Raw genomic sequence first — 21,606 nt, forward strand, 5'->3', positions numbered from 1 at the left:
AACTCTTCACTTCCTAAATAAATCCCTAGAAATTGAAATCCTATTTCCCCCCATTTGACATGTTCAGGAATAACTGGTAAGACCTCTGTTGAATGTTCAAGACACCACAAAGCTTCCGTTTTACTCCAATTTAACTTGGCAGATGATGCCTTTTCATATAAACAAAGACACTTCTAAAATGTATTTACATCTTTTTGATTCTTAACAAACACAGTGATATCGTCTGCATTTGCTGTCAGCTTAATTTCATTATAGATACTGTTACCTACACATATACCAGACACATTTTTCCTAAATAAACACAACAAAGGTTCAACTGCTATTGCATACGACTGGCCAGACAACGGACAACCCTGTCTGATTCCCCTTTGCATTTGTATTGGTGGACTTAAACCTCCTCCAATTTGTAATAAACATGAAGCATTTGTGTACAAAGCCCTAATCCAGGAAAGAAACCCATCACCACAACCAAAAACCTTTAATATTTTAAATAAATACTCATGATCTACACGATCAAAAGCCTTCTCTTGGTCTAACGACAGAAGACCTAAATTGATACCATTTAATTTACAATAATCTAATAAATCTCTCACTAGATAGATGTTATAGTAAATAGATCTATTTGTAATACAGTATGATTGATCTTTATGAATGATATCACCCAAAACACACTTCAATCTATTAACCAAAACTTTTGCCAGAATGTTATAGTCAGTAGTGAGAATGGAAACGGGTCTCCAGTTCTTCATGAGACTTATGTCTCCTTTTCTGGGAATAAGAACAAGGACAGCCCTCGGACAGCTCCTGGAAGATTCTGCTCCTCATAGCATTTCTGTACAACTTCATAAAAGTCTTTACCTATGATTCCCCACATGGCTTTATAGAAATCCCCCGGCAGACCATCAGTACCTGGAGCACGACCAGGCTTCAACTGTTGTACAGCTTCAGTCCATTCTTGAAAAGAAAAAACACTGTCCAAACTTGCACGTTGCTTTCCATTAAGAGTCGGAAGTTGCTCAAACAAGTCCGATGTCCTCTGCGAATCACACTTTTCAGCTCTAAAAGATTCTGAATAAAAGTCCACAGCAATTTTCCTCATGTTTTTTGGGTCAGATGTTTTAGACCCATCTGGGAATGTCAGACAATGCATTACACTCTGCTTTTTTGAGACTTTTTCCAGATTAAAAAAATATGTAGTTGGAGCATCCATATCATGGACTGACAGAAGCCGTGCCCTTATAAGTGCTCCCTTAGCTTGCCCTTGCAGTGGAGAGTTCAGTGCATTCTTCCTCTCACAGAAGTTCTCCATCACAGTGTTTGAGTGCTGCACCATATTAGATGTCATCTTTACTATTTACTTTTCTAATTCATAATTTTTTTCTTAATCTGTGTTGTAGAGAACGAAGAAAACTGTTGACAAAAAATTCTAATTTGTGTTTTTCCCAATTCCCACCACTGAACTAGGTTTTCATATTCACCTTTCTGTGAAACCCAAGACCCCCGAAAGTATTTAAATCTTTCAATGAAATCTTTCTCCTGTAACAAACGTACATTCAATTTTCACTTTTGCACTGAGTCTGTGACAAAGACAAATTGCAAGTAACAAAATGATGGTCCGAAAAACAACATGGCACAATGTTCGCAGCCACAATCCTGTTATTAGCTTTTTTACAAACATAAAATCTATCTAATCTAGCTGCACTTATTCTCTCTTGTGAAATTTTTATCCAAGTGTATTGTTTAACTTTTAAATTCCTCTCTCTCCACACATCCAACAAATCATTTTGAAAAATAATTTTCTTTAGAAAGGCGGGCGATTCAAAATCTGGTTCAGTATTATTCCTATCCAAAGTAAAATCAACTGTACTATTCCAGTCACCTCCTAATATTAGAAAATCATCTGCATTCACATTTTTCAAATATTCACTCAGTTTTTTAAATAGAATTATTCTATCTGCACTTCTGTTTGGAGCATAAATATGAACAAATATGAAATTATATTCATCAATTTTTGTTTTTACAACAAGGCGACCTTTTTCTAATTCTACTTTTGACACTATATCAACATTGAGGTAAGGTGAAAAAAGTATGGCTACCCCAGCACTTAAACTTGTTCCATGACTTAAAGAGTAACTGCCCTCCCAACACAATCCCCAATCTGTCTTGAGTTTCTTGTAAAAATGTTACATGCGATTCTTTGAGCTTAAGGAACTCAGTTAATAAGCCTTGTTTCTCTCTATTCCTCGCACCACTAATGTTTAAAGTACTAACTCTTAAGGTTTGCATGTTAAAAGAGGGGAGAAGAAACAGGAATGAAAAAAGACAGAGAGAGAAATATATAAGAGCAGCACCCATAACCATTTGAACCTATTTATTCTTTTTCTTTCCTTTTAGACTTTTACGAACTACTGTAGCCAGTTTTTCCAAACGAAATCTTTTTTGTTTTGATATGACATCACATCCTACACTTTTCTGCACACTCATGACTGACCTCAAGAATGTGACGGCATCAGGAAAAAACTTCAGAACATCCACCTTCTGTCCTTTTGTTTGATCCAGAAAGTCATTAAACTCTTCCACAGAATACACACATCTCCAGATGACTGACTCAACTCAAACTCAGAAACTTCTGAACAACTGTCACAATCACATCTTGATTCATCAACACACACGTTATCATCAGTCTCAACACACTGCAAACCGCTTCCACTTGCCTTTTCAGCTTCCATATCAATGCCACATATAACACTCTGATCAGCTCCTTCTGAAACACCAGCACTTTCGGAAAAGAAGAGCCATCACCTCTGCTCTTGACATTGACTCCTGGTCTGACTCAGCCTGTCCTTCTGAAAGCTGTGTGTTCTCAGGGGAAGGAGGACAGTTATTTGAATACATTTTTTATGAACGGGGGCGCGTTCGAGATTATGACTCGCGTCGCAGGAGAACACAACGGTGTCACCTGCACAAAAGTGTCCGACATTTCAATTCCACTCTCCACAAGCACATTCACAAACTTCTCTTCTTCCAGAAAGACAACGACGGCCTTGTTCATTCTAGACGCAGAAATTATTTTATTATGGCCAACAACACTTCCCATAGCCATAAGTACATCTTCCACCGTGCAAAGTTGATCTGGAAAACATTTACATCCATTTCCAATGGAGAAAACCGGCGTTCCCTCATTAGAGGTAGATGCCATGTTTACCGTCCACAAATGGATGCGAATGCAAATGAAACCAAGATCTTACCACTTCACAATTACTTTCTGACTAAGGTGAGGAAAAAAAAGCCATAAAGTATAGAAAAAATAAGTATTTAAAGATCAATCAAACACCTCTCACTCTCCTCACCACGCCGAACACGCACATGCGTAGGAGAGAGAGAGAGAGAGAGAGAGAGAGAGAGAGAGAGAGAGAGAGAGAGAGAGAGAGAGAGAGAGAGAGAGAGAGAGAGAGAGTGTGTGTGAGTGTGTGTGTGTGTGAGAGCTGTTGTGTTAGGATGGCTATTTATCGATATCTTATGCTGAAGTAAACCAGGTAAGACAAACGTGATGATAACCTTTTTTATTCTGCTTCCTACTCCCCACTAGGGGGCGGTATTTAACATATAACATTTAACCATATCACTACAAGAGTGAGTGTGTGAGTGTGTGAATGTGTGTGTGTGAGTGTGTGTATGTGTGTGTGTGAGAGTGTGTGTGTGTGTGTGTGAGAATGTACATATACATACTTTAACAGTTTACTACAATACTATGAAATCTGTTATCTCTGTTATATTTCTATTATAACCGTGGCTTATAAACATTTTTTTACAATTTTCTCAGTTTTCTTTTCTCTTCTTTTCTCCACACACTTTCCATACGCATCACATCTGCTCAAAACACAGATTACTACTTCTTCTTTTCTTTTTCTCTCTTAAACAACATATAAACCTTTTTCCCCTAAGAAGGGTGAGGTAGACTGCCCATTCCTCCTCCTGAGTGTGGGGTTTATTCTGCCCCGATCACTCAGTTCTCCCAAAAGTCCCAGCTAACTACTGTATGCACAAAGTCCTTCAAGTACCTTGGGCTCTTCTGTCCCTGGAAGGATATGTCACAGGTCGGGAGAGTCGACTGGGTCTACCCCCTCCCTTTAGGATGTACCACTGAGGAGCAAACCAGAAACCAGGCGGACAAGGAAAGTAAAATGTAACAGGCTTTATTGATTAAAAGAATTTGTATATCCTAATTAAAACTCCTCCTTCCTCCCCAGCATCCAGTGGCCGCCGGGACGTCGGCTGGACAACAGGCGGGGACTCGGTCCACTCAACCCCTCAGACTCTTCGGGTGCCGAGGCTCTCGGCTATGGAGGGGACGCGGATTTGACCAGCAGGTAAGTACTCTAAGCACGGCTTATCCTTCTCGGGCTCTGAGCGGACTGTACTCTTCTCGATCTCCCAAGTACAGAAGTTTACAGCGGTGAAGAGGGGCGTCGACTAGACAGCAGGTGGGTACTTCGAGTACGGTTGGTTCTTCCCTATACAGGGGATGCAGAAAGCTTACGGCTGTGAAAGGGGCGTCGACTAGACAGCAGGTGGGTACTTCGAATACGGTTGGTTCTTCCCTATACAGGGGATGCAGGAAGCTTACGGCTGTGAAAGGGGCGTCGACTAGACAGCAGGTGGGTACTTCGAGTACGGTTGGTTCCTCCCTATACAGGGGATGCAGAAAGCTTACGGCTGTGAAAGGGGCGTCGACTAGACAGCAGGTGGGTACTTCGAGTACGGTTGGTTCTTCCCTATACAGGGGATGCAGGAAGCTTACGGCTGTGAAAGGGGCGTCGACTAGACAGCAGGTGGGTACTTCGAGTACGGTTGGTTCCTCCCTATACAGGGGATGCAGAAAGCTTACGGCTGTGAAAGGGGCGTCGACTAGACAGCAGGTGGGTACTTCGAGTACGGTTGGTTCTTCCCTATGTAGGGGATGCAGGAAGCTTACGGCTGTGAAAGGGGCGTCGACTAGACAGCAGGTGGGTACTTCGAGTACGGTTGGTTCTTCCCTATACAGGGGATACAGAAAGCTTACGGCTGTGAAAGGGGCGTCGACTAGACAGCAGGTGGGTACTTCGAGTACGGTTGGTTCTTCCCTATACAGGGGACGCAGAAAGCTTACGGCTGTGAAAGGGGCGTCGACTAGACAGCAGGTGGGTACTTCGAGTACGGTTGGTTCTTCCCTATACAGGGGATACGGAAAGCCCACAGCAGTGTTGATGACACAGAATGCAAGCGGCTTTAGATGGGGGACACTCAGAACAGCAGATAACTGGATTTCCTCCGTTCTCCAGGACAGCGTCAATGATGACTCAGAACACAGCAGGCTTGGAATGTACAACACTCAGAACAACAGATCCCTGGGTTTTCTCCGCTCTCCACGACAGTGAGGATGGAACAGTATGCAAGCGGCTTTAGCTGGGGGACACTCAGAACAGCAGATAACTGGTTTTCCTCCGTTCTCCAAGACAGCGTCAATGATGAATCAGAACACAGCAGGCTTGGAATGTACAACACTCAGAACAACAGATACCTGGGTTTTCTCCGCTCTCCACGACAGTGAGGATGGAACAGTATGCAAGCGGCTTTAGCTGGGGGACACTCAGAACAGCAGATAACTGGTTTTCCTCCGTTCTCCAAGACAACATCAATGATGAATCAGTACACAGCCGGCTTGGAATGTACGACACTTAGAACAACAGATAACTGGATTTCCTCCGCTCTCCACGACAGTGAGGATGGAACAGTATGCAAGCGGCTTTAGCTGGGGGACACTCAGAACAGCAGATAACTGGATTTCCTCCGTTCTCCAGGACAGCATCAATGATGAATCAGAACACAGCCGGCTTGGAATGTACGACACTCAGAACAACAGATAACTGGATTTCCTCCGTTCTCCAGAACAGCATCAATGATGAATCAGAACACAGCAGGCTTGGAATGTACAACACTCAGAACAACAGATACCTGGGTTTTCTCCGCTCTCCACGACAGTGAGGATGGGACAGTATGCAAGCGGCTTTAGCTGGGGGACACTCAGAACAGCAGATAACTGGTTTTCCTCCGTTCTCCAAGACAGCATCAATGATGAATCAGTACACAGCCGGCTTGGAATGTACGACACTTAGAACAACAGATAACTGGATTTCCTCCGTTCTCCAGGACAGCATCAATGATGAATCAGAACACAGCAAGCTTTAAATTCCACCGTCACTTAATCTCTTCTTCAGCAGCTCCAAACTGCAACACAGGGCAAGGCCGATAGGCACGTGACAGAATTCGGTATAGTAAGCATGCAGTAACTTCACTTCAAACACACACGGTGGGGCACAGCATCAACTCACGTCACTCTCAACCACTCTGTGAAATATAAGGCCACAGCCCACCTCCTTGTTCTGAACAGCAGGGACAGTAAGACGGAAGAATATATAGCGACCTCAATTATGCATCACAACAGCTGTCTTCTCATTACGGTGTCTAGACTCCTGTTCCTAGATCGCTTCTCTTCATATACAGTATCTTGGTGTATAAATCACATACCAGACGGCCAGTAAAAGGTTTGCACTTATCTCTACCCAAGAAGGGGACTTGATATCTCCAAGGCGACTTCTCCTCTGCTTCTCTGTTCCACACCACCCAGTCTTTCGTAGCGGACTCCCTTCCGCGGGTCGATCTCACCAGTCAATTTGTCCCACAGAAACTCTCAGCCCTCCTCGACGGAACAAAGTCAGGACACAGCACCCGAACACCGAACACAGAACACTGCACTGAACTGAACTCAACTCCTTGATCTCCCAAAGCTTGGTTTTTATCTGTTTCAAAGAGCTGTGTGTCCCAATCATCAAACAGCCCCTTGATGCGCCGCACCTGCTGTCACTCTGTCATCAGCGGCTGCTGTTGCCATGGCAGCGACGCATACCAGGCTGGCTGGGTGTTGCGTCGAAAGCGCTCCGGGCGGAAACATTCCTCCGTGGAATATATAGTTCCGCTGCTGGTTCGTCACCTTGTGACAGATATCTTTACATCGGAGTGTTGAGAAGGACTGAAGCATTATCTGAACACACAACATCTGGTCCAGCACCAGCATTAGTGTTTACCAGCACAGGTATATTAAGACTTGATGTTTCTACTGGCAGTGCTACTAGGCTTAACACTAGGAGACTACGGTTCCCATGAAGAATACCCTTCGGTGAATCCACCAGGGCAGATCTTGGAGTCTCCGCTTTCGTAATCACAGCCCCTTTTTCTTTAGTGTCTTTTATCCACACTAGCTCACCTGGATGCAACTGTGGTAAGTCATGAGCTCTGTGTCTTTTATTATACTGTTTACTTTGTTTCTCTCTCTTAACCAGTTCCTCTGCTTTCAGACGACCCGTGTCCATCCAGCCTGGGTTCAACATTGACGGAATAACTGGGGCAGTCGTGCCAAGCTTTCGGCCCATCAGCAGTTCTGCAGGACTATATCAATTAGCTAATGGTGTTGCCCGATACTCCATAAGAGCAAGATATGGATCTGCTGCTTTGGTAAGAAAATCCTTCACAGTCCTCACTGCCCTTTCAGGTTCCCCATTGGCTTGAGGATATCTGGGACTGGACGGCGTATGAGAGAAACCCCACTCTTTAGCGAACTTCTTGAAAAATTCTGCACTGAATTGTGGTCCATTGTCTGATATCACCTCAGTAGGAATTCTGTGTCGGGCAAACACACTCTTGAGGTGGGCAACCACCCCTGCAGCAGTTGCTTAGGACAGTTTCACTATTTCCACAGACCGGGAAAAATAGTCAATCACCAGCAAGTATTGATCCTCTTTCCACTAAAACAGATCAGCTCCAACTTTTGTCCAAGGCCTCTCAGGGAATTCTGTGGGAATCAATGTCTATTCAAAGTTCTTCCTTTGGCTTGCACAAATATCACATTTCTCCCCCTTTGACTGAAGCTGTGCGCTGAGACCTGGGGCCTCATTTATAAAACTTTGCGTAGGATTTGCGTCAGAAGTGGCGTACGGATGAAACATAGGACGTGCGTACGCACAGAAATATTCGGATTTATAAAACCGTGCGCACGCACATCCTACGCATTTTTCCCTTAATAAATCACAATCAATTCTAAATGTAGCGCAGCTTTTGCGGCTTCATGTCACGCCCATAGTTGCCCATAAATATTCCGTGAAACGCCCACAAGTTAATATTCATCGATTGCGAAATCATGGCAAACATAGAGAGGAAATAAAAAAAAACGTAACTTCACTTAATGTGAAGTAGAAGTTATTGTTGGCGAGGTGGAAAAGAGGAGAAAAAATGTTGTTTGGAGGGCACAGTGTGGGCATTAGCCTACTAATGCCAAAAAGGCACTTGAGTGGCAAAAGGTTGCAGACGGACTGTGGCCGAAATAAAAAAGAAATGACAAGCTACAGATGTCGGTTATAATCTACTTGGAAATGGGAAATAGTTCAGCGCAAATGTAATTTCTTGCAGCTTTCTGAATGATTGAGACATACGTCTTTGGCCTACGTTATTTTATCAAAAATAAAACTAAAGGCATATGCATGAATACCATGATTCCGTAGCTGATAAAGACATTTTTACTATAAAAACAACTTTCCCCAGTGGACAAATAATACATCTATCTATTTATCTATCTATCTCTCCCTAATTATCTATCTATCTGACTGACTATCTAGCTATATCTAGCTATATCTGCTCCGCCAGACGGACACATTGGCGAGAATATCAGTTTTGCACATTATTTCGTTCTGTTTACCATCTTATTTATGAGGATGAATTGTATAACATGCCATATTATTGCAGAACATATTTCACTTTTCTTTTTGCAAATATGTGTTAATTTGCATTTCTGTTGCAGATCGATCAAACGGGTATTCGTGTAGTTGTAATACTTGCTTTGTGAAGTCTTCGTGTTATTTATGAGAGGCAGTATTGCCATTTATTTTACACAACGGTCTACAGTTTCACACACTTTCACGTGTTTCTTCCATCTGCCGACGGTGTCGCCATTTCTCATTTCACCCGTTTTTGTGCGTACGCCTGGCTCAGAGCTTGCGTGAAGGACCGCACATTTTACCGTCAAGTTTGCTTTTTATAAATACCAATTATTGCGTAGAGAGCGGCGTACGCCTTCTTTTGTGCGTACGCAACGTTTATAAATGAGGCCCCTGGCCACCAGACTGATTGTTTAGCACGTTCTCTACACTTTGCTATGCCCTGGTGTGCACTGTGCAACTCCTCCAGGATATCAGTCTGTAGTGATGTTGGGATCACCAGTCGACAGCCTTTTAACGTCAGTCCATTTTCTATGGTTAACTCCCAGCACATTGAAGCGCTGCTGCACATGGTTTCCACTGTGTTTCTAGAGTCCTCTAGAGAGCACTTTTTCACCAGCTGTAAAACTGGATCAGCTTCCTGATGTTGCTGAACTTCACGAAGTCTCTTTTCAGTTGCAGGAAAGCTTGTGACAATAAAGTTCACGTACAGGTTCATCTCTTCTTCATTTTGTTGTCCGTCATGTTCTCCTTCTTGTCCAGGTGCTCTGGAGAGGACATCGGCACTCGCAATATTTTTTTTCTGGAACGTGCGAAATAGTGTAAGTGAATTTCATGAGTCTCATCCGCAATCTTTGTATGCGTGGTGGTAGTTCGTCTAGGTTCTTTGAACTCGAGAGGGGTGCCAATGGTGTGTGGTCTGTTTCTACATGAAAGGAAAGACCTACGGGAAAGTCTGAGAAGCGCTCACAAGCCCAGGCGACAGCTAAGGTCTCCTTTTCAATGTGTGCATATCTCCTCTCCGTGTTTGTGAGTGCTCTTGATGCGTAGGCTACAGGTTTAAGCTGCTCACCTTGCATCTGTAGCAATGCAGCTCCTAGCCCGTATGATGATGCATCGGCTGAAACAACTGTGGTGGTTTTTGGATTGTAAAGAGCCAGCCCCGGTGGTGTGCTTAGATCTCTTCTAATGTTCTCAAAAGCTCTCTGTTGTTGCTCTCCCCATGCCCACATATTCTGTTTCTGCAGTAGATCTCTCAAAGGCTGCGTTTTCTCAGCTAGGTTTGGAAAAAACTTCCCTAGGTGATTTATCATGCACTTCATCTCCGCACTTCACTTACATGTGTTGGCTCGCTCATTTGTGTGACTGCACGCACCTTTCAGGATCTGCATGAACTCCTGACTCATCCAGTTTCTGCCCAAGGAACTTCACACTCTTCTTAGAGAATTCACATTTATCATTGAGAGTCACTCCTTCCTTTTGCAGTTTTTGCAGCACAGCAAAGAGACGTTGATCATGTTCTGTCTGGGACGCTCCGAACACTAATATATCGTCCATGCGGCACAAGACCCCTTCTAGACCCTCCAGCATTTGCGACATCCTTTCCTGGAAATGTTCTGGAGCCGACGATATCCCAAAACACAGTCGGTTGAAGCAGAACCTTTATTTTTCGTGCTGAGTTGAGCTGTGCACCTTCCCTTGACCTGCAGTGAATCTTGACCTGGTCCCAGCAGTATCTCTGAGGTTTTCTGCAGTTTACCAAAGTTTTCCTCCTCAAACAGTTCTTCAGAAACCACCGTGACATCTGCTCCCGTGTCCACTTTGAACAACACCTCAGAATTATTCACTTTTAGTTTTATCATCATTCTGCTCTGTACTAACAGCACCTAAGAACGCTATGCCACTCTCTTGTTCATCTCGAGTCATGTTTACTTCACTTATCCCTCTGGACCTGCAAACTTTCGCATAATGACCCGTTTTCTTACAAAGGTTGCAGTGTGCTTGTCTTGCTGGGCATTGAAATCTGCTGTGAGATGGAGTTTTTCCACACCACTCACATGAGATGGGCTTTTCTGGCACTGTTTGCTTCTCTGCCATCCTAGCAGGCTTCCTCCGCATCATACCTCGGCCTTTATTGTAAGGTCGTTGCTGTGCATGAACAATGCCAACATTTGTTGCTATGTCATTTTTGAAATGGGCTTTCAGCTTGCTGTTTCTTCACCAGCTCACTTTGGCGTACGTGTGCCAGCCTTCTCTAGAGGGAGTTCAGAATCCATCTGAAGTTGCTCTGACAATCTTTTATCTCTCAGTCCAACCACTAATCTGTCCCGAATCACTTCACTATATAATTCTCCATAGCCACAATGCTCAGCTAGGCAATGCTAAACTCCTGTTTCTTGCTGCCTCATATTAAACTTGAACATTTCTTCGCTCTCCAGAGTGTTGATCAGTCGCTCCATGACAGTGTTGTTCTCACTGAGCTGTTCTGGAGTGAACGCAGGGATGTAAGGATGTCCTCTGCCGCATCGCCCATCGTATACACGAGTGCATTCACTCGGTTCTCTTCTGCTTGTAACTCAAGTCCAGATGCAACTCTAAATCTTTCAAACCTTTTACTCCACTTTGGCCACTCTTCTGGTTCTGAAAAGTCGAACTTTTGTGGTGGCAGTACCTGAAACCGCTCCATTTTCCCTCACGCAGCTCTCTCCTCTGCACGTGTCGAACGATCTTTGGTCTGTGAAATTTCACATCCACTAGCGTGAATTCTTCGTATCACTCTTAGCAAAAGGGCTCTCTCTGTCCTCCTATGCCATTCTTGTGCAATCTTCTGACACCATGTTGTGTTAGGATGGCTATTTATGAGAGAGTGTGTGTGTGTGTGTGTGTGTGTGTGTGTGTGTGTGTGTGTGTGTGTGTGTGTGTGTGTGTGTGTGTGTGTGTGTGTGTGTGTGTGTGAGAGAGAGAGAGTTGTGTTAGGATGGCTATTTATGAGAGAAAGTGTGTGTGTGTGTGTGTGTGTGTGTGTGGGAGAGAGAGAGAGAGAGTGAGTGAGTGTGTGTGTGTGTGTGTTAGTGAGTGAGTGTGTGTGTGTGTGTGAGAGAGAGAGAGAGAGTGAGTGTGTGTGTGTGTGTGAGAGAGAGACAGTTGTGTTAGGATGGCTATTTATGACAGAGAGAGTGTGTGTGTGTGTGTGTGTGTGTGAGTTGTTGTGTTAGGATGGCTATTTATGACAGAGAGAGTGTGTGTGTGTGTGTGTGTGAGTTGTTGTGTTAGGATGGCTATTTATGAGAGAGAGAGAGTGTGTGTGTGTGTGTGTGTGTGTGTGTGTCTGTGTGTGTGTGTGAGTTGTTGTGTTAGGATGGCTATTTATCGATATCTTATGCTGAAGTAAACCAGGTCAGACAAACGTGATGATAACCTTTTTTATTCTTCTTCCAACTCCCCACTAGGGGGCGGTATTTAACCATATAACATTTAACCATATCACTACAAGAGTGAGTGAGTGTGTGTGTGTGAGAGTGCGTGAGTGTGTGTGTGTGGCCTGGTAAACCCTACGTTATGGGGACAAAATGTCCCCACAAGGATGGCAATATCCGAAATCCTTGTTCGTGTGGGGACATTTTTTGGTCCCCATGAGGAAATCAGCTTATAAATCATACTAAGTGATGTTGTTTGAAAATGTAAAAATGCAGAATGTTTCCTGTGATGGGTAGGGTTAGGTATAGGGTTAGTGTAAGGGAATAGAATATACAGTCTTTACAGTATAAAAATCAATATGTCTATGGAAAGTCCCCATAAAACATGAAAATGTGTGTGTGTGTGTGAGTGAGTGTGTGTGTGTGAGAGTGTCTGTGTGTGTGTGTGTGAGCAGCCGTTGCTGTAACGACTACAAAGATGATCTACATGGATATTGCATGTCAGTGAGTTATGAAAGAGAGCCAGATATTGATATGAAGGCCCTGTATGATGGTGTGAGTGTGTGTGATCTCAGGCCTGTGATCAGCAACTCCTCTAGGCTCACACACACTCTCCTTTGTCTTATTGGCATTCAGAGCTGGTGGTCGTCCTCACACCAATCCACAAACCTTCCAATCTCTGAAAGACATTCAGACGAGTCCTCTTTCTTCTTCACTAACCCTAAAACTGCAGTCTGATCTGAGAATGTAATAATGTGGTTATTATAATAACGGCTTCTGCACTGATCTGTGTCCAGAGTGACCAGAGCCGGTGAACTAACACAGCGCTGAGGAGCTCCTGTGCTCAACGTCCTGAACTCAGACAGTGTTCATTAACACTAACCCGCCGCCTGCGCTCGGACAAACAACAACACCACCATTTTATAATAAGAGGAGGAACTTTACAGTCATTCAGCCTTGCAATGAAGAGATGCGGCGGCAGCATATTAACAGCTGAACTCAGATCTAGAAATATCAGACGTGCGTACGAGCTCGGATCCTCTAAATGCCTGTTTATAAAGTGTGTTATAGCTATAACCGCATCATCTGTGCTTCTATTGCTCCTGTATGCACAGTGAAATGGCTCTGATAGACACTGACCGCTGTTTTTACTACATTAATCATCATTTTCTCCAAACACTTCATTACTGTAGAAGCGAGCGCTACTGGAGGATCATCATTATTCTCCTCACAGCAAAGCTGGTTTGGGACAGGGATAATAGTGGAGCTCTTCCACATTGAGGAACTGAGGGGTCTCTCTTTTAGCATGAATATGTTAGTCTTACTGTAATCTATAAGCTAGTGTGTAGACAGCATTTCCCAATTTAAACACACAGTCGAACTGAATAGCCGTTCGTACTACGGTGAGCAGTTCAGGACATCTCAGACCTCACTCATATGAGGAAAAGGCTTGGTCATCTTTCGTCTGGAACAGAATCATACAGTGTGTGTCGGACATTAGATATGATAAATCTTTCTGTAGGAGACTTTGAGCTTTGTAAGTTTGCAGATCTTATACACACACAAACAGCAACATAACACACTAAAGACAAAGAAAACATGAAAATGCATCATATGACACCTTTAATACATTAATACAAATGTAATACAACTATTATTAAAAACAAGATGTTTGAACTCAATCTTCCATTGTTTTCTAAAAGTGAGCTTGAACTGTTTTATCTTCTCATAATTATTAAAAATGAATCTTTCATTAGTGTTTGTCTCCCTCTGCTGGTTCAACACAAACACATTCAGGCTCTATATTTACTCCAACATTTGTGAGTTTATACTGTGTGTTTATACAAATAAAATGGTTAATCTATGAATGAGAAAGTGTAATTTGCTGTGAAATAAAAGGTGTTTCACTGCCGCCTCATCAGGTCTGTCAGAGGATCGTTGAAATCTAAATGAAGTCTTAATTTATAACAGTGAAGTCACTGTATCTTCAGTCTCTGTTGATTCTGTTGACTGTGAGTAGGGATGGCCCGATACCATTTTTTTTCCAAACCGATACGAGTACGAGTATTTGCATTTGTGTACTTGCCGATACCGATATTTCTACCGCAAAAGTAATAGGCTCCCAGAAAACAAGACGACTATTTTAGAACACAGGTTAGAAGACTGTTTTAATTTCTTCTCTGCTTGTTTTAACAAGTCTAAAAATAAATAAAAATTAGTAAAATAATAAATCTATTAACACACAAACCACTGTTAATTTAACATAAAAGCAAGCAGGCTACTGCGTGCATGGTCTGGCATGACTGAATGCGCGCAAAGTGCGCTCCCTTAATAATCCCTAAAAGCTGACAGTTCATCGCGATCTCACACATCTCTGTTATTATCAATGAAGCTGACTGCACAATCAATCTTTCATAATATCCACACTTTGTTTGTTATAATTAGAGGATTTGCCAGCATACAGAATTCAGCACTGAACAAAAAAGTCAGTTTTGAGCGGTGAGGGGAGTCTATCTTAAATGCTTCTGATTGGCCATTGCGTTCCAGAAATCAACACATATGTCTGTGATTGGCTACATCGCTCAACGCTGTAACCATGTTATGAATAGAAACTCTGGCCTGTAAATCGTTTCTATTTTGTTGTAGTTGTTCTTGTTGCTTTTCTGCAAGAGATGAATAAAAATCTTTTAGTTTTTATGTTTTATTCATAGATATTTCTAGTTTGCGGGAGTCCCGCGAATCGTTTTATTCTCCCGTAACCCGCACACACAGAGTGAGTGCATTACCGCCCGCGCGCGCGCTCGGCCATCAGATCTATGATGCGTCTTCAGATGTTTAATTAGATTGCTGGTGTTAAACGATGTACTTTCTTTCCCTCCTCTCGACACCTTAGCTGAACATAACTCACAGTCTGCCTTGCTGTTGTCATCATCCCTTATCTTGAAATGAGCCCAAACCGCCGACATTATACTTTCCTATGCCTCAGTTCACCTCGACAAAGCACTCGCGGCGGCCAGTTTCGTTTTGCAAAATGTACGTGGTATCGGTGCGTGGTATCGGCGAATTTTTATGAGTACGAGTACGAGTATATTAGGACAGTATCGACCCGATCCCCGATGCCAGTATCGGTATCGGGCCATCGCTAACTGTGAGTCTCTGTAGTGGATCCTTATTCACCATCAGATGATCAGCAGAAGATCAGACTGTCCTCTATACCCTAAAATAAAACACACACACAGTCACATATGCAGTATGAGATATTACATCTGTCACATCTTTACATAAGAAAACTAACTAGATAATCTATATTAATTCATTCTCAAACATGATAATATAGCTTCTATCTGATGCTCAAAGTCACTTTACAGAATCAAAAGCACATGAAAGGTCACTTTCACACACCGGACAGCTGATCCAGAACCAGCAGAAATCATCATTACACTCACTACACATTTGACATCAGTTAATAACACACAACCCAAATCTCAGATTATCACACACATAAGGCTTTACACAGAAGAAGCGGCACAGAAACCAAATCTGAAGCGCCATAAAATCACTAAATGTGTATTCTGCGACGACTGTTATTTTGGTGGTTTGCTTCACGATGTATATCTTACTCAGTGTGTCTCTCTCTAAACACACACACAAACCTGTCCACCAAATCAGCATACTCTCATACACACACAGACACACACACCAAGGCATGTAACAACTACCTAACAATACAGAAACTGAATTTAAGATTTATTATCTGATGATCTCAGACACAATATTCCCACACACACACACACACACACACACACACACACACACACACACACACTGAACCTTTACAATTATTTCTAGTGAGAAAATCAGCCATTTAAACTTTAAATGAAAATATGATGAAAATCGTTAAGAACTATTCTTACAGTAGTGTCTCCAGTTTATAATGTGGATCATCCCTCAGATCCTCCAGCAGCTTCACTGAGTCTCCTAGTTTATTCCCAGACAGATCCAGATGTCTCAGGTGTGAGGGGTTTGATCTCAGAGCTGAAGCCAGAGCAACACAACCTTCATCTGTGACTCCACAATAACTCAACCTGTAGAGAACAATGACACACATTAAGCCTATATCCAGAGATAAACACAACACTTAAAATAATATATATACACATACTCATTAGTACATGCTGTTCAAATACATCAGTTTGAATCTGTGTATCAGTCGTACAGTTTATTTTTTATTTTTTATATTGAAAGTAGAAAAATGAGAAAACGGTTCCTTTTTAGTGTTTTTAATTTTGCCCAAAAACGACACAGTTTGATCTCCGGCTGATAAATCAGAGGAAAGGGGCGTTTCATTCCCGCCCGCGTGTAGAAATCCAATATTCAAGCCGTTATTAATGTTTCTACCTGAGAACGAAACACGAAAAATCAAAATTAATTCTTGTTTTTCATTTTGAAAAAAAAAAAAAGAATACTTTTTATACTTTCAATATTAAATAAAAAAATGAGTGAACGAATGATACACAGATTAGGGATTTATTGATAAGGGGATTCAATATACAGTTTGTACAGTATAAAAATCAATATTTCTATGGAAAATCCCCATAAAACATGGAAACCTAACGTGTGTGTGTGTGTGTGTCTGTGTGAGTGCTTAATGTATTTGTAAACATTTTAAGGAGTGTGTGTGTGTGCTTAAAGTATTTGTAAACATTTTAAGGAGTGTGTGTGTGTGTGTGTGTTAGGTCTGGAGAGAAAAAAAAAAATTCTCCAAACTATCACGATTTTTTTTGTTTACGATCTGAAATGTATTATTTTTATTCCAGAATCAATATTGATTCAATTGAAATGGCTTTATTTTCTTCCTTGCTTATAGCCGAGGTTGACAGAAGTTAGCCACTCTTGCTCCAACAGAGGCTGAAGCGTGTGGTTATCTATGAGTGTCGTAATATCCCTGTCTAGTGGACGTGTGGAAGCGGCGTGAGACTGAATCAGTGTTAAACCCAGAGCCTTTGTCACTATTATAGAGACTTTTCAGACCCCTTTAGTGATTTTTGTTTTTAAAAGCGACTAGCGACAAATCTAGCGTCTCTCTGGTCAAACCTCAGTGACCCCCAAATGCTGTCAGTGGTGCGAGCGCGAGCTCTTGCTCTCTCCCTGCCGTCTCTCTCTCTCGCTCTAACATATGTGGAAACAAACAAGTCTTATCTGGCTAGAACATGACATAAGCCTATAACACGCTCTCACATGTTTATTTTTTAGCATTTTTGGGAGGAGTAAAATGTACATATGTGGATTCAACAACCAGATGCATTTACACTTGTCCAGTTTGGTCTGGAACGGTCTCAGACCTCCTCCTGAAGTGGTTTGAGCGATCGGATCCGTCTGGAATGTGTTTCGCAGGGCATTTACACCTGGTCTCTTCACGATCGGATAGCTATCCCATCACAGAAAACGCTTGAAGTGGCCAGGTGTGAACAGCCCCTTAGGGAAGGCGTTAGCTACTTTCCTCTGAACATAGTTGTCAACACTGGACTGAGTCACTGAAAGCCCTCGCGCTGCTCATATACTGAAAGAGAGACGAGACATTTATCCCAATTATTTGTATACAGTCTAATAATAATAATATAATCTAGTAATACTGATTCATACATTAACTACAGCTTATATACTGTTATATACTATACATTAACTATAAACTAATAGTTTGCGAATGATTTATAAGCGCTGTGTTACTGTACACTTGTGATAAAGTGTCACCATTATTTCAAACTGGTCGCATTAAGTGTAATTGTTCCTTTTGTATGTGATGGAGTGATTCTTCTTTCTCAAAAATAACACAAAATAAACAAAGTAAAGATGAATTTGACTGATAGCATTATTATTATTTTTAACCCCGGATGGGGCTTACGCCACACATATATTGTACACACTATCTACATATTAATCCTTATTCACTCAGAGTCTTTATGGTAGAGATGATCTTACCTCAGTGTCTCCAGTTTACAGAGAGGATTCGCCAGTAGAGCAGAAAGATGCTTTATTCCTGAGTCTCCTAGTTTATTCACAGACAGATCCAGATGTCTCAGGTGTGAGGGGTTTGATCTCAGAGCTGAAGCCAGAGCAACACAACCTTCATCTGTGACTCCACAACCACTCAACCTGTAGAGAACAATGACACACATTAAGCCTATATCCAGAGATAAACACAACACTTAAACTATAAATAACATAATGCTGTCAATATGAAATATATACAAATACTCATTAGTTCAAGTTGTTCAAATACATCAGTTATGATTAGGGGATTGAATATACAGTTTGTACAGTATAAAAATCATTTCTATGGAAAGTCCCCATAAAACATGGAAAACGTGTGTGTGTGTGTTTGTGTGCTTAATGTATTTGTAAACATTTAAAGGAACGTGTGTGTGTGTGTGTGTGTGTGTGTGCTTAATGTATTTGTAAACATTTAAAGGAACGTGTGTGTGTGTGTGTGTGTGCTTAATGTATTTGTAAACATTTAAAGGAACGTGTGTGTGTGTGTGTGTGTGTGTGTGTGCTTAATGTATTTGTAAACATTTAAAGGAACGTGTGTGTGTGTGTGTGTGTGCTTAATGTATTTGTAAACATTTAAAGGAACGTGTGTGTGTGTGTGTGTGTGTGTGTGTGTGTGTGTGTGTGTGTGTGTGTGTGTGCTTAATGTATTTGTAAACATTTAAAGGAATGTGTGTGTGTGTGTGTGTGTGTGTGTTAGGGCTGGGAGAAAAAAATTATTCACCAAACTATCGCAATTTTTTTGTTTACTGTTTTACGATCTTCTTCCAATTCGTCTGTCTATTAAACCTTTGACAAAATCATCGGTTGAATCATGCGTTAAAATAATGCATTTATCAATTACATTGTTTTGCCACTAGGTGGCGACAAGTGACTGTTAAAAAATGTATTTATTGAATTATTTATTGAAGAGAGTGTATTACTGTATGATGCTCCTGAAATAAAACTCAGAGATGTGATGAATTGTTTTTGTAAATATGACTCATCTTATTCATCATGTACAGTCTGTATAAGTGTATGATTTAACTTTTCTCCATAGTCTAGTGTTAAAAACAAATCACAATACATTGCAAAATTGAATCACAATATTGTAGAATCGCTATTCTTAAAAATCACAACACTTCTAGTATCTGTCAGGGTCTTGCTCTGGCAGCTTTGTCTGTGTTGTCTTTGTTTCATGTCTCTATGTTTGTGTTGTGCTTGAACGTATGGTTGTGTTTGTGTTGGCCATGTGCTCCTCTGTTCCTGCCTCCTTGTTTCCCTGTACCACGCCCTCTTGTCTAGTTGAGTCCTCGTTTGTCTGAGTGTTGTCATCTGTTCCTCATGTTCTCTGCTCCCTTGTTTCAGTCCTCGTTTACGTGAGTGTGTTCACCTGGTCCTTGTCTAAGTGTTCTCACCTGTTACTCTTGTTAACTCCCTTTATGTGTGTGCTCTTTCCCTCATGTGTTGCCAGTTCGTTAGATGTTGTACTACTGTGCTACATAGTTTGTTTCTTGTGACTAAAGTCTACAGTGTTTTATTTGTAGAAGTATTTTGTGCTTTAGTTCTGCCATCGGTCCTGTCTGTCTTGTCTTCTGTGTCTCTAGTTCCAGTCCTGCTAGCAGAGTGTCCCTGACTGCTTACACTCTTGGCTTTGGAGGAAGCCTGTGCTGAGCCTGAGATCCCTGAGTGCCTTGCTGGAGTACTTACAAGTTCCTGTCTGGCTACTGCTAGTATTCTGAGGTCTCATTCTGCTCTGCCATTTCTACTCTCCGGCTTCCAGTCATCTTGCTAGTTACAAGTGCTGCTCGGCTAGTTACTACGGCTGTCATTGTGTCTCATCCCTGCCTATTGTCTGGACTGTTCACCTCTCCCACCACATCCAGTCTTCTGTCTGCTGTTTGTCAATAAACCTGTTAACACTCGTTCTGCATTTGAGTCCTCCTTCATAGACCCGTGACAGTATCGGCACCCAATTATTTGTTTATAGTCTAATAATAATAATAATAATACAATCTAGTAATAATTAAACAACAGCTTATATACTATTCATGAACTATAAACTAATAGTTTGCGGATGATTTGTAAGCGCTGTGTTACTGTATACTTGTGATAAAGTGTCACCATTATTTCAAAATGGTCGCATTAAGTGTAATTGTTCCTTTTGTATGTGATGGAGTGATTCTTCTTTCTCAAAAATAACACAAAATAAACAAAGTAAAGATGAATTTGACTGATAGCATTATTATTATTTTTAACCCCGGATGGGGCTTACGCCACACATATATTGTACACACTATCTACTAGGGGTGTGACGAGACGCTTATCTCACGAGAACGAGACGAGACGAGATTTTTGCACAATTTTTCAGAAATCCTCAATGACGAAATTCATGACTGGAAAAATTGTATGCAGGTGCATTTTTCAATGTTTTAACTAATAATCTTCTAATGCATGTCATTTCAGGTCTACTTTATGAGTATGAATTATCAAAAGCATTGAAAGAAAACAATATACAAGCACTGTAAAGGGTTTTTATTGACTGGCTTTTCTCCTGTATGATTTCACATTAGTCTCTTCAGACCTTACTGTACATTTAAGAGCTTTCAGAACTTCTGATTGAGGCTGTGTGTGACCTCCTAACTGAACTCCTTAACACACATTTAACAGAGAAATAAAAACAGTATAAATAACAAAAATAAATAACAGTTTTCTCTTAGTCTTATTAAGTGCAAACAATAAGTGCAAGTGCAACCATAATCAAAGTTAGCACACAGACTCTTTATAATTGTTGTGAAATTGCGGTTTTATTTTGCACCAGCAGTTATAGGTATAGGTAGAGAGAAACGAGGCTGGTGTGTTTGTCTCTACAGTTGTTCTTGCGTTCCCATTATAAGTTCAGAAACGGAGCCTCAATTGTCTGTTGTCCTTTATACGTTACAGTACTCTCTCAATATTCACAGTGCAAACTGAGACCATAGCCGCAAATAAACAGTCCAGAGATGGGTATTGGGAGACAGACTATTGTATGTATATGCAGCCTAATTTGTGCGCAATGCACATCAGGGAGCTTGTGTTTTACCCTTCACTTTCAAATTCGTGACCGCGCGTACTCTGTGTATAGACGAATCCGGCGAAACTACCGGAAGTAAGCGGGCGCCATAACTGAGCTGTTGCTGGGTAGCGTTGCGCCATTGCCTCCTATTGTTTTAGTTGCAACTTGCGTCCACTGGAATAAACAGCCCGCGATTTACGACTGTCACTAACGTTACAACTTTTATAATGTCGAGTGGGAAAACATGTTCCGGTTTAAATTGTTTCAATGGCGGCAGTAAAGGGCGCATTGGGGCAGTGAC

At 41.7% G+C, this 21,606-nt stretch overlaps 1 protein-coding gene across 50 annotated transcripts in view; it reads right to left on the reverse strand.

The window, feature by feature from the left end:
• LOC130072179 (protein NLRC5-like) overlaps positions 1 to 21,606 on the reverse strand; it is a 912,375-nt gene that overhangs the window by 557,270 nt on the left and 333,499 nt on the right. For 43 of the 50 annotated variants that reach the window (XM_056237149.1, XM_056237148.1, XM_056237144.1 and 40 more), the window contains one exon: positions 18,203 to 18,376. The exons of the other annotated variants lie outside the window; for them this stretch is intronic. In XM_056237149.1, the coding sequence (XP_056093124.1) occupies positions 18,203 to 18,376 (174 nt within the window). The remainder of the gene's footprint in view (positions 1 to 18,202; positions 18,377 to 21,606) is intronic. 50 annotated transcript variants of the gene reach the window in all.

The sequence above is a fragment of the Rhinichthys klamathensis genome, unplaced genomic scaffold (genome assembly GCF_029890125.1).
Source record: "Rhinichthys klamathensis goyatoka isolate OS25496 unplaced genomic scaffold, OSU_Roscu_1.1 h1tg000481l_1, whole genome shotgun sequence".
NCBI classification, from domain to species: Eukaryota; Metazoa; Chordata; class Actinopteri; order Cypriniformes; family Leuciscidae; genus Rhinichthys; species Rhinichthys klamathensis.